Source organism: Spermophilus citellus (assembly GCF_964194105.1).
Source record: "Spermophilus citellus genome assembly, chromosome: 3".
Taxonomy (NCBI): domain Eukaryota; kingdom Metazoa; phylum Chordata; class Mammalia; order Rodentia; family Sciuridae; genus Spermophilus; species Spermophilus citellus.
The window spans coordinates 144993727-145007359 of NC_138184.1; the positions used below are offsets into that span (position 1 = coordinate 144993727).

The window sequence follows — 13633 nt, forward strand, 5'->3', positions numbered from 1 at the left end:
GCCATTCTCTGGATTTATTTCCTCTCCTTCTTCCCTCCCAGCTTTCTTTTTATGGCCCCAGGGGGAGGGGGAGAGAGAAAGGAGATTGGTATCTTTCTAATAAAAATGCAATTGTATAAGTACTTCTTTCATTTGATGCTACAGGAGCTAAATATTACATTTCCACTCCTGCATTTAAGATAGAGCTGCCTACTGACTGGAAGAGGCAAAGACAGGCACAGTAAAAGAACATATTTCCATCTTCTGATTAAATAATTGCTCAGAGAAGGATCTAAATTCAAAAAATGCAAACCTCAGAGCTGCATTCCCGGTCATCATCATCCTCAAAACTGGGAGTAAAGAACCGCCTGCGTCTGGGGATCAGAAGTATCTGATGTAAGAAATAAGCCCCATCCTCTCTGGATTGTATCTCTCAGAGGCAGAAGTGAAAAATGTCGCCATTTTGTTTGCAATCCAAAATATCCATCATCATGGCCTTTATCATCCTCCCGAGAAGTGCCCTCAGAGGATCCTTAGAAGTAGGCACTGGAGCCATTTCTGGGTACCTGTTAGGTCCCAACGAACTGCTTTTAGGTAACCTTTTCTTCTTTTAAGAAAAAGAAGTCTTGGAGGCTGCAAAGCCAGGCAGCTTCAGAGAGCTGGGTGTTTTTCTTACACCCAGAGGTGCTTTCTCCACATCTGTCCTGCAGCTCCTAATATGTATGTTTTCTTTTCAAAGAGTTTGGTCTGTGGGGAAAGGGTCTTGCTCCCCCTACCCCAACCTCCCTGGGGAAATATGATCAGACCTCAGAAATGCAGAGGCAGGAAAATCAGCCTTTGTGAGGATTGGAGCTTCCACCTTTTGGTTGTTCACGCTGAGCAGATACAGGAGTCTTCTTTTTAAGTAACTGTTTTAGAGACATGTGTAAGTTACCTGGGAAAATAAGGAGCAGTATATATGGAGGAGGTGAAGGAGGAGGAGGAAGAGGAAGAGGAGGAGAAGGAGAGAAAGAGAATCGAAGAATATGGATATCCACCTAAGGATGAAAATCTTTCTGGGTTACCACCATTTGAACCATTTCTAAAAATCTACTCTAGCTGAGGGAGGAATGCTTTAGAAGCTTCTTCCTTCCCTCAGGGCAGAAATTGTAAAATGAGAATCTAATATGATTTTCCATATCTTGCCACTCTAAGGCATTCATTTTGGCTTTCAAAGAAAAATATTGATCTCATCCCCAGCTTTCTAGATATCCAAAGAAATTCTTATTAAAATATATCCTGAGTTAAAGTAATAGATTTGGGGACTATTTCAGTGTTGAGCAGCTTCAGAAAAGCATTTTCTTCCAGATGGTATTTGAATTAAGGGGGCTGAAACAGGCAGAAAGCTCTCACCCACGCAGCCCCTGACAAAGCCCAGCTATATAGAGGCAGTGCTACTTCCTCTATGCATCTCCCCTCCCCTTCCCTCAAAAATTTCTGATAAAAGCAAATGCCAAAAGCCACCATCACCAAATCCAGAAAGCACCTTTCCTAAAAGCAACCCTAGAACCCTTCCACTGCCAAAAAATATCTTTAAAAAGACTAGTTTTCCTTGTTTACTTGCGTTTCCTGCTCTCCTCTTTGCTCGGCCACATTTGATCTTGGAAAGAGCTTGAAGCTGAAATGTGTTCTTAAGGGCCAGAAGCTGTCAAGGCTTTTGGTGAGCAAGATTGATCGTGCCCAGACTTCCTTCAGAGCTTTGTTTGGAATAAAAGCAAGAAAACTGAAAAACCTCACATTTTCCAAAATAGCATCTCTATCTGTAATGCAATGCCTCTTGGCTAGTCGAGGTTGGAGGCCACTTTAATATCTCATTTCCAACCCAAACCCCCTCTGATGCTGGCCTCAGAGACAGAGTTCTGCCCTCGATCCTTGGTCAGCCTTTCTTGTTTTCTACGAAGATTTTTCTCCCCCACCAACCTCTCTCTCCTTGGCCATCAGAATGATTTATTTTCCTGCCACTGATGCCTGCTGGCCTAGGGGAGTCTGATCACTTGGTCCATTTCAAAGAAAGCAAAAGCGAATCACCATCCTCAGGGTTGGGGGGGGGGGAGAAGTACCTTCAGACCTCTCTCTCTCTCTCTTCTCTCTCTCTCTCTCTCTCTCTCTCTCTCTCTCTCTCTCTCTCTTCTCTCTCTCTCTCTCTCTCTCTCTGCCTCATGCCCTCTTTTTGGCTTGGTGGGCTTTTTTTTTTTTTTTAAAGTTGTCATTTGGTACCTAAAGGTGTTATCTTTTCAACCCCCCAGCACTGTCCAAGACACACACAGTTTCAAGTCCTGGAATTGAAAAAGAGAGACAAGGAAGGAGAAGGAAAACCTGTATAATCCCTCCTTGGGACACCCCGCTCTTTCCCACAACAGAACCCGGGTGCAAACCTCCCTGGTGTCCAAGGAGCAGGAAGGTGTGGGAAGCAATTTAGGCTGCCAAGGAACACTCCTACATCTGAACCAACCAGCCCCCAACCAGAGCGACAAGGACAAGGAAAGAAGGGTAGGGGGAAAGAGAGAGTGAGGAACAAACGTCTTCTCCCTCGCTTCTGGTAACTTCCAACAGACTTCCTGGAAATCGGAAATACTCACCGCACCCGAGCCATAAGGGTATGAAACCAGAATGCCAGAAGCCGCACTCGCCAGCTCGGGGGCGGCATTTCTTTGGCTGGCCGCCGCCCTGGCTACGGGGATTTGGACACATAGACCTGGGGTTGCTGTCTCGATTGGCATATGCATCTGTTTTCTCCAGCCACTCCTGAGAAGTTGATGGCGCAGGAAGGTCGGGAAGCTTCGAGAGCCGCCTCCCGTTTTCCGCTTCCCGCTGGAGCCAGATGCAAAGCTGCGGTGGAAAAGCCGGCTAACAATGGGGCCCGAGGGGCGCGGATTCCAGGCTGGACATTGAGAATGGGGCGAGGGACTATGGGGTGGGGGGAGCGAACAGACAGCGAACAGAGAGAAGAGAGAGTGGGAGGGGAAACTGGGAGAGAGAGACAGAGAGAGAGAGAGAGAGAGAGAGAGAGAGAGAGAGAGAGAGAGAGAGAGAGAGAGAGAGAGATCAGTTCTGAGATCCAAGAACTGGTTTTTAGGAAAAGTAGAGGATAGGGAAATAAAATGATTGCCCCCAAATCTTTCTTCTCTCTTTTCTGTCTTCTTTCATTCTCCTTCTCTCTCTTCCTCTCTTCCTGTCCCTCCCACTGTCTTTCTTCTCCATCTCCCAACTCTTCTTTCCCTCTGCTCTTTACTCTGGTCTTAGCAGAACTTATGTGGCTGGGATGCGGGGGCCCTCGGGTGTCAAAACTTTGAAGATTAATGGATTACTTTGTTAATGACTGCAGGCGTCAGACTGAGGTGCTTAAATGATTTGTGAGGTGCGAGGCGTCTTCCCGACAGTCCCAAACAATGCGCGGAGTGTGCGGGGGAGGCAGAGGGCAGCCGCTGGCGGGACCCGCAGCAAGGCTCACACTCGCACTCATTCATACACTCAGACACACTCCCAGGCGCACACACCGATTCCTTGCTGAGCAGGAGTAAGGCAGGCACCCTGGTCGCGCACTCAATCTCGGGCATTCCCACCCACATCCACATATATATATTTTTGTCCTGAAAAAAGTGTAAATAAAGCCTCACTGGCCCCCAATGAGGCGTTCCTTCCCGACTTTTTTGGATCAATCAAACAGACAGTGGCTTCTTTTGATTAAAGCCCAAATTGTCATTGGGCAGAAGCAATCATGTGACAGCCAATTCGGTCCAATTTCAACCTTGTCTCCATGAATTCAATAGTTTAATAGTAGCGCGGTCCCCATACGGCTGTAATCAGTGAATTAGAAAAAAAACACCCCAGCAGCGATCTTCTATGATAGATTTTTTTTTTCCTCCGCGCTCGCCTTTTTCCCGGGCCTCGCCCCCCCAAAGCCCCTCCAAAAGAGGGAACTTTTTCTCCGAGGGGGCTCCAAGGAGAAGGCCATGAATTACGAATTTGAGCGAGAGATTGGTTTTATCAATAGCCAGCCGTCGCTCGCTGAGTGCCTGACATCTTTTCCCCCTGTCGCTGATACATTTCAAAGTTCATCAATCAAGACCTCGACGCTTTCACACTCGACACTGATTCCTCCTCCTTTTGAGCAGACCATTCCCAGCCTGAACCCGGGCAGTCACCCTCGCCACGGCGCTGGCGGCCGCCCCAAGCCGAGCCCCGCGGGCAGTCGCGGCAGCCCGGTGCCCGCTGGCGCCTTGCAACCTCCCGAGTACCCCTGGATGAAGGAGAAGAAGGCGGCCAAGAAAACCGCGCTGCCGCCGGCTGCCGCCGCTGCCGCCACCACCACTGGCCCTGCCTGCCTCAGCCACAAAGGTCAGTCCCAAGACTTGGCCCCAGGTCCCCAGGACCCTGTTCCCCCTCCGGGCTGCCCCAAGAGCGGTTATGGGGGAGGGGAGCATGGGATAGCAGCGAAGGGGGAGAGGGACAGATGCCTGGTTGCCTTTCCTTGCCCCCTTGGGTTCAGGAATGGGTTTGATGGAGAGGAGAAGAGATCCTGTGCTCCACAATGAGACATATATATTTTTAGGGAGGGAGGGGGAAACTTTCCCTAACTTGTGTAATGTGGGATGATTTATTTGAGTTGGAACTGACCTCCTCTTGTCTAGTTGTCCTAGAGTTTGGCTTTTTGACAGTAATGAAGAGTGATAGATCGCTCTTGCTCAGCTAAGCAGCTGATGCATTAATTATAAATTGTGTTGTGGCTAATATAAAGTTTGCTCCCGGATGAAGAGGTTGGGGGGAGCTACAGGCAGGAATTTGATAGAGGTGGAGGAGATGGGGTTTCCCGGGGCTGAGCTCCCAGGAAAGGCAGCACAATAGCTCTACTGCATCCAGGGCGGCCATTTTGTTGCAGTTGATCTTTTCTGCTATATTTATTCTCCAGTGGAATAATCCCTCTTGGACCCCTCCACCTCCAACTGTGCGTGTGTCTCTTGTTGGTTTCCCTTTCCGCAGAATCCCTGGAAATCGCCGATGGCAGCGGCGGGGGATCGCGGCGCCTGAGAACTGCTTACACTAACACGCAGCTTTTAGAGCTGGAGAAAGAATTTCATTTCAACAAGTACCTTTGCAGACCCCGAAGGGTGGAGATTGCAGCGCTGCTGGATTTGACTGAGAGACAAGTGAAAGTGTGGTTTCAGAACCGGAGGATGAAGCACAAGAGACAGACCCAGTGCAAGGAAAACCAAAACAGTGAAGGGAAATTTAAAAGCCTTGAGGACTCAGAGAAAGTAGAGGAGGACGAAGAAGAGAAGTCGCTCTTTGAGCAAGCCCTCAGCGTCTCCGGGGCCCTTCTGGAGAGGGAAGGTTACACTTTTCAGCAAAATGCCCTCTCGCAACAGCAGGCTCCCAATGGACACAATGGCGACTCCCAAAGTTTCCCAGTTTCGCCTTTAACCAGCAATGAGAAAAATCTGAAACATTTTCAGCACCAGTCACCCACTGTTCCTAACTGCTTGTCAACAATGGGCCAGAACTGTGGAGCTGGCCTAAACAATGACAGTCCCGAGGCCCTCGAGGTCCCCTCTTTGCAGGACTTCAACGTTTTCTCCACAGATTCTTGCCTGCAGCTTTCAGATGCAGTCTCGCCCAGTTTGCCAGGTTCCCTCGACAGTCCTGTAGATATTTCAGCTGACAGCTTTGACTTTTTTACAGACACACTCACCACAATTGACTTGCAGCATCTGAATTACTAAAAACATTAAAGCAAAAACAAAGCATCACAAAACAAAAACCCCCCTGACCAGGTGGTTTTGCCTTCTTTTTTATTCCGGGAGTTGATTTTTATTTTATTTTCTTCTTGACCTACCCCCTTACGCCTTTAAATGTTGAGCATTTTGTTTAGTGATTCCCTGATTTAGTTTAAGAGTCATCTCTTACAGATTACATTGGAGTTTTAGTTGTTTTAAACCTCACCTAACAACTATCTGTGTGGTTTTCCTGAAAGCAATATATGAGGCCTGCAAGAAAGTGATTAGAAATTGTATCATCACTTTCTTTTTATTTTTGTATTACATTAGGATGCATTGTCATGCGTATTTTTGGTAGAATAAATTCTCCTTTGCTATAAGTAGCTTTATTTTTTTCTCCCCCTCTTTCTCAAGGATCATAGTAGTTTCTTTTTTCTTCTTTTAGTCTAACTTGGTAAATAAAATTCTGGTCACAATTTATCTTCTTTTTCAATTTTAATATATTTATTAATGTGGCATGTTCAAAGTCTTCAATAGACCCCAACAAATACAGCCAGAAAATGGCTAGGGCTTCTGACAAGTACTTTTTGTTTTTAGGGTTTTTTTTTCCTTTCTTTTCTTTTTTCTTTTTTCTTTTTTGGAAGGGAATGGATTTGGCTTTCAGTGTAGTGGCTCAAGCCATAAATTTAAATTAGTAATAGAAACAGGATTGGGCAGCCTAAGAGTTGGGCAAGCTCAAGCTTTTGAAGGTGGAGAAATAAAGTGCCTACTGAAACCCCAGCTCTAGGAATGAGCAACTCTGGGTTTCTTTAACAAGCTGCCAGGTCAATAAGTTATCAACAATTCATTTATTTATACACATTGGTTCCAAACATCTACATTCCAACCCCTCCCCCACAAATTCCCCCCCCCCCTACATTTTCAGAGTGGTTGATTAATCTCCCAGCTGTTGATGGGTTCAGGCAAAACAGACCTAAAAGATAGAGAAAAACAATAAAACAAAATAATGGTTACTAGCTGGAAAATGCACTTCGGGAAAGACTCTTTCTAATTGTCTGGTCCAGTCATTCTAGGATACTCCCCCCCCCCATCCAGGGTCAGAAAAATCAATATTTCATTCTTAAATCTGTTTACATTGCTAATAATGGATCATTAAAGCTTTGAAGTCAGGTTAGCAAGTTGAGATTTAAAATGAAGTGCTTCTGCACCCTAGGTTATAAAGTAACCCAGTTAGGCAAAGAAAGAGAAAAAGCACTTTAAATGAAATATCAATAAAATATGACCTAGGGTGTGTTTTGGGGCTGTTTTTTTTTTCCAGTTTTTATGTCTCCCCATGTTTATTTTTCCCTTTCTGTGCTCTTCTATGGCTACTTACCGTGAGAAAGCGCAGCAACATGTGTGTGTTGGGCCGGTTGATTTAAGAACCCTGCTCTTAACAGCAAAGGCTTGGAAGTTAGAATAAAATCGCGATCTTTCCTCATGGGTTTGCTCCCTACTTTCTGTCACCTCTTCACCCGCTAAATCCCAGCAGTAGTAGTAGCAGAAGCAGCAGCAGCGGCCTGTGGCGTTTGTGGCAGGCTTCCGGACCTAGGCTCAGGCTTAGCGCCGAGCAAGGCGTCCGGGCTGCGGCCAGGGCTGCGCCGCTCCTGGATACGATTCGTCCTAAGCTCATAAATCAAACGCTTTCTATGAATGAGAATGTCATCAAAGAGATCAATTGCAGGAACACATGCACAAATAAAAATCCTCTTACGTATTTGCCGGGGATCCCCGTCCGAAAGCATTAAGTTAGAAGGCGTTCAGTCATAATTCATTTTTATTGCTCTTTTAAAACAACAGCTTGGCTGAGCCGCGGATGCCATGAACGGCTCCGGGGCCTCGGCGGCGTTTTGTCTCCTCCTCGCTCTTTCTCTTTCTAGAAGAGCCCCAAAAGAGGCGTTTTGAGCAGAGCCAGATACTTGCAGGCGATTATTTTAATCATAACCAAGCTCGCCTTTCACCCACTCTCCTGAGGCATTTAAAGAGATTTTAGCTGAGTCCTGGGTCGCTGGCCTACATGCCCAGAGGACCAAGGGTCTCTTATACAGCAGAATGGCTCCCACGATTCCTGGGGGTGGGGTAGGGGTGGTGTGGAGGCTGGGGAAGGATCCGAGCTACCGAAGCCTAGCCTATGGGCTGGATGCCGCGGGAGGCTGCCTTTGTGAGCCACTCCAGGAGAGCGGCACTTGGGGGGGACCAGCCGAGGCAGAGCCGGCCTGCGGGAGCTGGAGCAATGCGAAGAGGTGGAATGGTAGTTGGCCTGTATGTATGCAGGCTTGTGCGGCAGTGCAAATTTGTGATCCAAAGGAAAACACCCCATGCAGGTTCCCCTGAAAACAGGCCAGGAGAAAGAGAGGTGGAGGGAGAGAAAAGACCGCGGCTGAGGCTGAAGGCGGCTTTGTGCAGGCGAACTACAACCGGCCGGGAGGATATTGCAAACCAGAGCCCAGGAAGCCCACAAAGGTATAGGAAGGAGGCAAGCGGGCAGAGGGCCTGGATCTCCCTCACTGCCAGCACTGACCCTCTTACATCCTGTCCCCTGCCCAACAAGACCCCCTTGTTTCCCAAACCCTGGTGATCCCAAGGAGGCTATCTCCAAGAGGGTCCCCTTGTCTATCCCATTCTGCAGGATGAGGATCCCTAGGAGCTGAAATTGGGGTAGGGGGAACTTTCCGAGCTCTTCCTCTTTCCATGCTTGGGGTGGGTCAAAGGTCATAGACAAATACCGTTCCAAAAGGAAATGTTTGGGGAAAATGTTTCATTGCTACTGAGGGAGTTCAGAGTAAAAGGTCTACAGAAATTTTCCCTCTTGTGGGGACAGGTTTTTGGAGAACTTCTTTATGAGAACTAAATACAGATATATGTAAGGATGACTAACACATTTGAAATGTGCCTGCCTAGAGAAAAACTTCCTTTCTTTTAATGTAGAAAAGGAGGGCATGGGAACCCCAAACCCACCTATAATCCTCACTATTAATTTCATCTATCCGATCCAATGTCACAAACATGTCAAAGTAAAATCTATGCAGCTTTGGTTGTAAAGCTTCTTAGATGATCTCTGGACTTCTCCTGCTTAAGAATGCATCAGTTTTCAGTCTCTGCTTGGCCTTTTTTCTCCACAAGCCCGAGGTTGACATGAAACCTAATAGTAAACAGCAATTAACGACCCCAGCAGCATCAATATAGGACTAGGGTGAGGGAGACCAGGACCCCTGGCCTGGGGTGACGCACGCATCTCTCTATGGAAAGACTTGAAAGTTCACTCAAGCAACTATACAGTCCGTTGGAAAGGGGAGGAGATGTTGGGGAAGAGGGAACTGTCCCATTCACCCTCAGCCATCTGTCCACTGCCTCTCCCACCTGCCAGCCCCGACCTCCACTCCAGACGTGCAGTAGATGGGGTGCAGTGGAAAGTGGAGGCAGTCCTAACATCCCCCTCCAGAAAAAGAAACAGGGAGAGTTCGGAATGTTTGTAGGAATTGCGTTCCGGCCTTCCGAGCGCTAGAGATTGCACGCAGGCTCCCAAGTCCTTAGGAGCCAGCAGATGGCCTGCAGCTCAAGGCCCGGCCCCCACGTTGGCCACGTTTGATAGCGTCATCCCCCTCCCCCTTCTCCTACCCCCTCAAACTCCAGCAGTGGAGTTGCTTGGGATCTCAGAGGGCTCCCCTAGCAAAGCTGAGTGGGGAGGAGAAAGGGGCGGAGAGAGCAAGGAAAGAGGGAGGGCAGAGAAGAGCCCAGCAACCCCGGCCTTTTCCAGCAAGCTTGGTTTCAAGGGCTCAGTCGTCCCTGGGGATCGAATTACAGAGGCTCCTCATGGCCATGCTAATGACGAGCAGGGGTTGGAAAAGAAGGCTGGGGAGACCCTCGTTGGAGGAGGGAAGTTTCTTTTCTTGCTCTCGTACCTTCCATTCCCACCCGGGTTCCCCGCAGTCAGTTCTTGGCGCACTACCTTCTCCATTCCGAGCCTGGAGAGCTAGTGGCCTAGCCTCGCCCTCCTCCAGCGTTCTTCGAGCTCCTTACGGCCCCACGGCCTCACAGCCCAGATTGTACGGTGGAATTACCCTGGGACTCGGGCGCGGTTACGACAGGATTCCCACCCTTCCTGCTCCGCGCTCTCGGGACTGGGCCGAGGTACTTGCGGCCACCCAGCGAGCTCTAGCCCACGGTTCCCACCCCAGGGGAGCCAGGAGCCCTCTTCCCTTCTCACCTCTTGCCAGTTCATCTTTCTGAGCGTGGTGGGGAGGCGGCGGAGGCGGGGGATGCCTCCCAGCTCCCACCTCCTGGGGGGAGGGGGGCGAGCGGAGTCGGGAGCGCGCAGAAGGCAGCCTCTGCTCCCTTCGCCCCAGCGCTCGGAATCTGTCGTTGCAGCCGCTGCAGCTGCTGCCGCCGCCTGGGCTGCCTGGGGGGGGCTGCTGCGCGTCACCTAGACAGAGGAGCGCCGGGGATTTAAATGCCACTGAAACGGTGATCCATCACCGCCGGAGCCGGCAAACTTTAGCAGGAGGCTTAGCCATTGGCTGGCGAAATCACGTGCCCATCCCTAGAGCCCTCCGCCCTCTAGCCCCCCCTCGTGCGCACTGTACATTCATATCATTTTTCTTCTCCGGCCCCATGGAGGAAGTGAGAAAGTTGGCACGATCACCCAGGGCTTCGCAGGACCCGGTCGCTCAGTGACAGATGGACAATGCAAGAATGAGCTCCTTCCTGGAATACCCTATACTTAGCAGTGGTGATTCGGGGACTTGCTCAGCGCGAGCCTACCCCTCCGATCATGGGATTACAACTTTCCAGTCGTGTGCGGTCAGTGCCAACAGCTGCAGCGGCGACGACCGCTTTCTTGTGGGCAGGGGTGTGCAGATCAGCTCGCCACACCACCATCACCACCACCACCACCACCACCACCACCCCCAGCCGGCCACTTACCAGACTTCTGGGAACCTGGGGGTGTCCTACTCCCACTCGGGTTGTGGTCCAAGCTACAGCGCGCAGAACTTCGGTGCGCCTTACGGCCCCTATGGGTTAAATCAGGAAGCAGACGTAAGTGGTGGGTACTCCCCGTGCGCTTCCGCTGTTTACTCTGGAAATCTCTCATCTCCCATGGTCCAGCATCACCACCACCACCAGGGTTATGCTGGGGGCACGGTGGGCTCGCCTCAGTACATTCACCACTCATATGGACAAGAGCACCAGAGCCTGACCCTGGCCACGTATAATAACTCCTTGTCCCCTCTCCACGCCAGCCACCAAGAAGCCTGTCGCTCCCCTGCGTCGGAGACGTCTTCTCCAGCGCAGACCTTTGACTGGATGAAAGTCAAAAGAAATCCTCCCAAAACAGGTCAGTCCTGCCGACAAGTGGATGAGTCTTGATGAGCTGGTTCACTTAGTTTCCGAAGAAATTTAATAATGATTTTTTTAGAAAGCTTCTTGCTTTCGACTCGCGCTGTAGGGTGTGGGAAGAGTGTACCAGGTGTGTTGGGGCAAAGGAGTCTTTCGTACTGATGTGTTTTCAAATGGGCTGAGGTTGATTTAAGTGTTCTGGAAGTAGGAAGCGCGCGTGTGTGTGTGTGTGTGTGTGTGTGTGTGTGCGCGCGCGCGCGCGCGCGCGTGTGTGTTGGGGGCGGGGGAGTGTTGGTGGTGATGGTGTTGTTAATATCTCCAGACTTCATTAATCATGGGTCTGACCAAGCTAATGGCTGACTTCAGGTTAACATTTTACACCTCATCATTCACACTCCTCAGCTGGGTTTGTGTGGAGAAGTTCTTGATCTACCCCTGAGTGTTGCTCTGAAGCGTGTAGAGGATCTCTTATCAATTTTAGAAATTTTACCTTTTCCTCTAATGGATTCCTACTTTACCTCAGGGAAAGTTGGAGAGTATGGCTACGTGGGTCAACCCAACGCAGTGCGCACCAACTTCACCACCAAGCAGCTCACGGAGCTGGAGAAGGAATTCCACTTCAACAAGTACCTGACGCGTGCCCGCAGGGTGGAGATCGCCGCTTCTCTGCAGCTCAATGAGACCCAGGTGAAGATCTGGTTTCAGAATCGCCGAATGAAGCAGAAGAAACGTGAAAAGGAAGGGCTGTTGCCCATCTCTCCTGCTACCCCACCTGGAAGCGACGAAAAGACGGAGGAATCCTCGGAAAAGTCCAGCTCCTCACCCTGCGTTCCTTCTCCGGGGTCTTCTACCTCAGACACTCTGACTACCTCCCACTGAAGGCCACCCTCGCCCCTAATTCCACAGCCCAGACTTCTCCTGGGGCTGGGATTTCTTACCCAAAGCACATTCTTAGCTTATCTTCCTTTCCACTTACTGTCTCTCTTTCTGATCCTATCTGGGGAGCTCCTGGCCAGGAGAATGTGTTTCCAGAAAACTCTAGACCAGAAACTTGCTGAGAGGTTAACTCCTTAGTCCTGATTTGGTGCCAGCATTAATTTCTGATGGCCCCTTGCATTCCTCCCTGATTTTAAGAGATTTTCATAGAAACAACAGTTTCTTTCAGTTGCCCTTTGGAAACTAGGGTCTCCTTGCCTGCAGAAACATGCCAGAGGGAGGCATTTCACCTCTTGTCTAACTGTATATTTACAGTTCTCCCCTACCTTGCCCTTAAAAGTAGAATCTAGAGGAAAGGGTGTCCAGGAGCTCATGATGAAGACATGCACTATGAGTGTGTTTACACAATTAATTCATCCCTTAATTTAATTCAGTTTCATGTGTATGAGTTTGCTGGTTGTAAATACTTTGTCTCGAGAGATTTATCTTTATACAAATTTTCTAGAAATGTTTAGAATTAGGTGACTAAATCAGACAGTGTGGGCAAACTCTCAAAAGGGGTACAATTTTTTTATGTGATTATAGGTGAAGAAATTCCCTCATTTAAATCCAATCAGATGCCTCAGAAGGTAGTCTCAATTTGTTCCTTTAGTGAGTTAAGAAGAAACCTTGGCTTCCTGTGCTAAGTCTCTCCCCAACCCTACCCCTTTCTTTTCATTCTTCTGGCCAACCCGCCAATTAAAATTTGTGCTGGATTATTCGGAACCTAAAGGTATTGCTCAAATCAACTTCTTCCTTCCACAGTTACTTTAGCTGGATATGATGTATTTTCAGCTGAATTGTTAATGTGATGGATGGCACAATGAATGTATATTTTGTGTGATTCGTGAATAGTCTTTTGCATGTCGCACAATGTTTTGATGTCCCTGAAGTACCATACTGAGTTCTATCAGTTATTCTTTGTGAGCCTACAATATTCCCCATTTCCTGTACAATCAAGAACAGCTCTGAGATCCTGGAGTGATATGATCCAGAGCAGAGTTTACGGGTCTTAATATGTCTGTAATAAATATATTCAAGTTTCAGGTATGCTTAAGCATATGTGTCTCACAGGGCTACAATTTGTTGCTTCCTACGAAGTTGACTCATTTCATGTGGGAAGAAAAGAAGGGTGGTGTGGATTTTCAAAGAAATGGGCCTTTTCTTGAATAAAAGCGAATGCTTTTCATTATCATGTAGCTGAAGCTTGCCCTATGAGTGTAATTTCACTTAATCAATGTCTATTTGATACCTTGAGTCTCTTCAAAGTAACAGCAGCTCTTTTATTATAATCAAAGTTCATAATGGGAAAAAAGAATGGTGAAGAAATTTATGAAGCAGATCTATTTTTGAAACAAACATGGATATTTCCTGGGTCAAGTGCTAACCTTTTCACCTCCAACTGAACATTGACATATATATAAACAGAGCCCCCTTCAAAAGCTGAAACTGTCTTCAGTCTTTCCTCACATCAGTGAACCAAGAGGGAAGAGATTCATATTTAATTAGCTCTGGTATAAAGCTGCTGTGAAAATGGGGCCCACCCCATC

At 48.4% G+C, this 13633-nt stretch overlaps 2 protein-coding genes and 1 long non-coding RNA gene across 8 annotated transcripts; 2 read left to right on the forward strand and 1 right to left on the reverse strand.

Annotated features, from left to right (window-relative positions):
• Nucleotides 1-2200: 2200 nt before the first annotated feature.
• Nucleotides 2201-5738, forward strand: HOXA2 (homeobox A2; the record flags this gene model as incomplete). The annotated part of the gene is made up of 2 exons (XM_081285358.1): nucleotides 2201-4356; nucleotides 4999-5738. Exons 1-2 carry the CDS (start codon nucleotides 3972-3974, stop codon nucleotides 5736-5738), a joined length of 1125 nt encoding a protein of 374 aa, XP_081141484.1. The 5' UTR covers nucleotides 2201-3971.
• LOC308644349 lies at nucleotides 5596-10828 on the reverse strand. 5 transcript variants are annotated; one of them, XR_014020970.1, is made up of 6 exons: nucleotides 9979-10222; nucleotides 8730-8913; nucleotides 7486-7647; nucleotides 7108-7394; nucleotides 6650-6705; nucleotides 5596-5734 (listed from the first exon to the last, which is right to left on the reverse strand). It is a non-coding gene; the product is annotated as an uncharacterized lncRNA (long non-coding RNA). The 5 variants fall into 5 exon arrangements; XR_014020971.1 differs by lacking the exon at nucleotides 5596-5734 and adding an exon at nucleotides 10695-10828 and having other exon boundaries at nucleotides 6195-6705; nucleotides 9979-10194; XR_014020972.1 differs by lacking the exon at nucleotides 5596-5734 and having other exon boundaries at nucleotides 6197-6705; nucleotides 9979-10216.
• Nucleotides 10405-13225, forward strand: HOXA1 (homeobox A1). 2 transcript variants are annotated; one of them, XM_081285360.1, is made up of 3 exons: nucleotides 10405-10808; nucleotides 11012-11106; nucleotides 11632-11767. In XM_081285360.1, the coding sequence occupies exons 1-2, from the start codon at nucleotides 10449-10451 to the stop codon at nucleotides 11069-11071; spliced, it is 420 nt and encodes a 139-aa protein (XP_081141486.1). In that variant the 5' UTR covers nucleotides 10405-10448; the 3' UTR covers nucleotides 11072-11106; nucleotides 11632-11767. The 2 variants fall into 2 exon arrangements, with proteins under 2 accessions (XP_081141486.1, XP_081141485.1); XM_081285359.1 differs by having other exon boundaries at nucleotides 10405-11106; nucleotides 11632-13225.
• The last annotated feature ends 408 nt before the right edge of the window (nucleotides 13226-13633 follow it).

What these genes read in the sequence shown, in the direction of transcription:
- HOXA1 (XM_081285359.1), top strand. Translation starts at nt 10,449, where the DNA reads ATGGACAATGCAAGAATGAGCTCCTTCCTGGAATACCCTATACTTAGC. An exon ending in AAGAAATCCTCCCAAAACAG is followed by an intron (nt 11,107 to 11,631) that starts GTCAGTCCTGCC and finishes ACTTTACCTCAG; the next exon opens with GGAAAGTTGGAGAGTATGGC.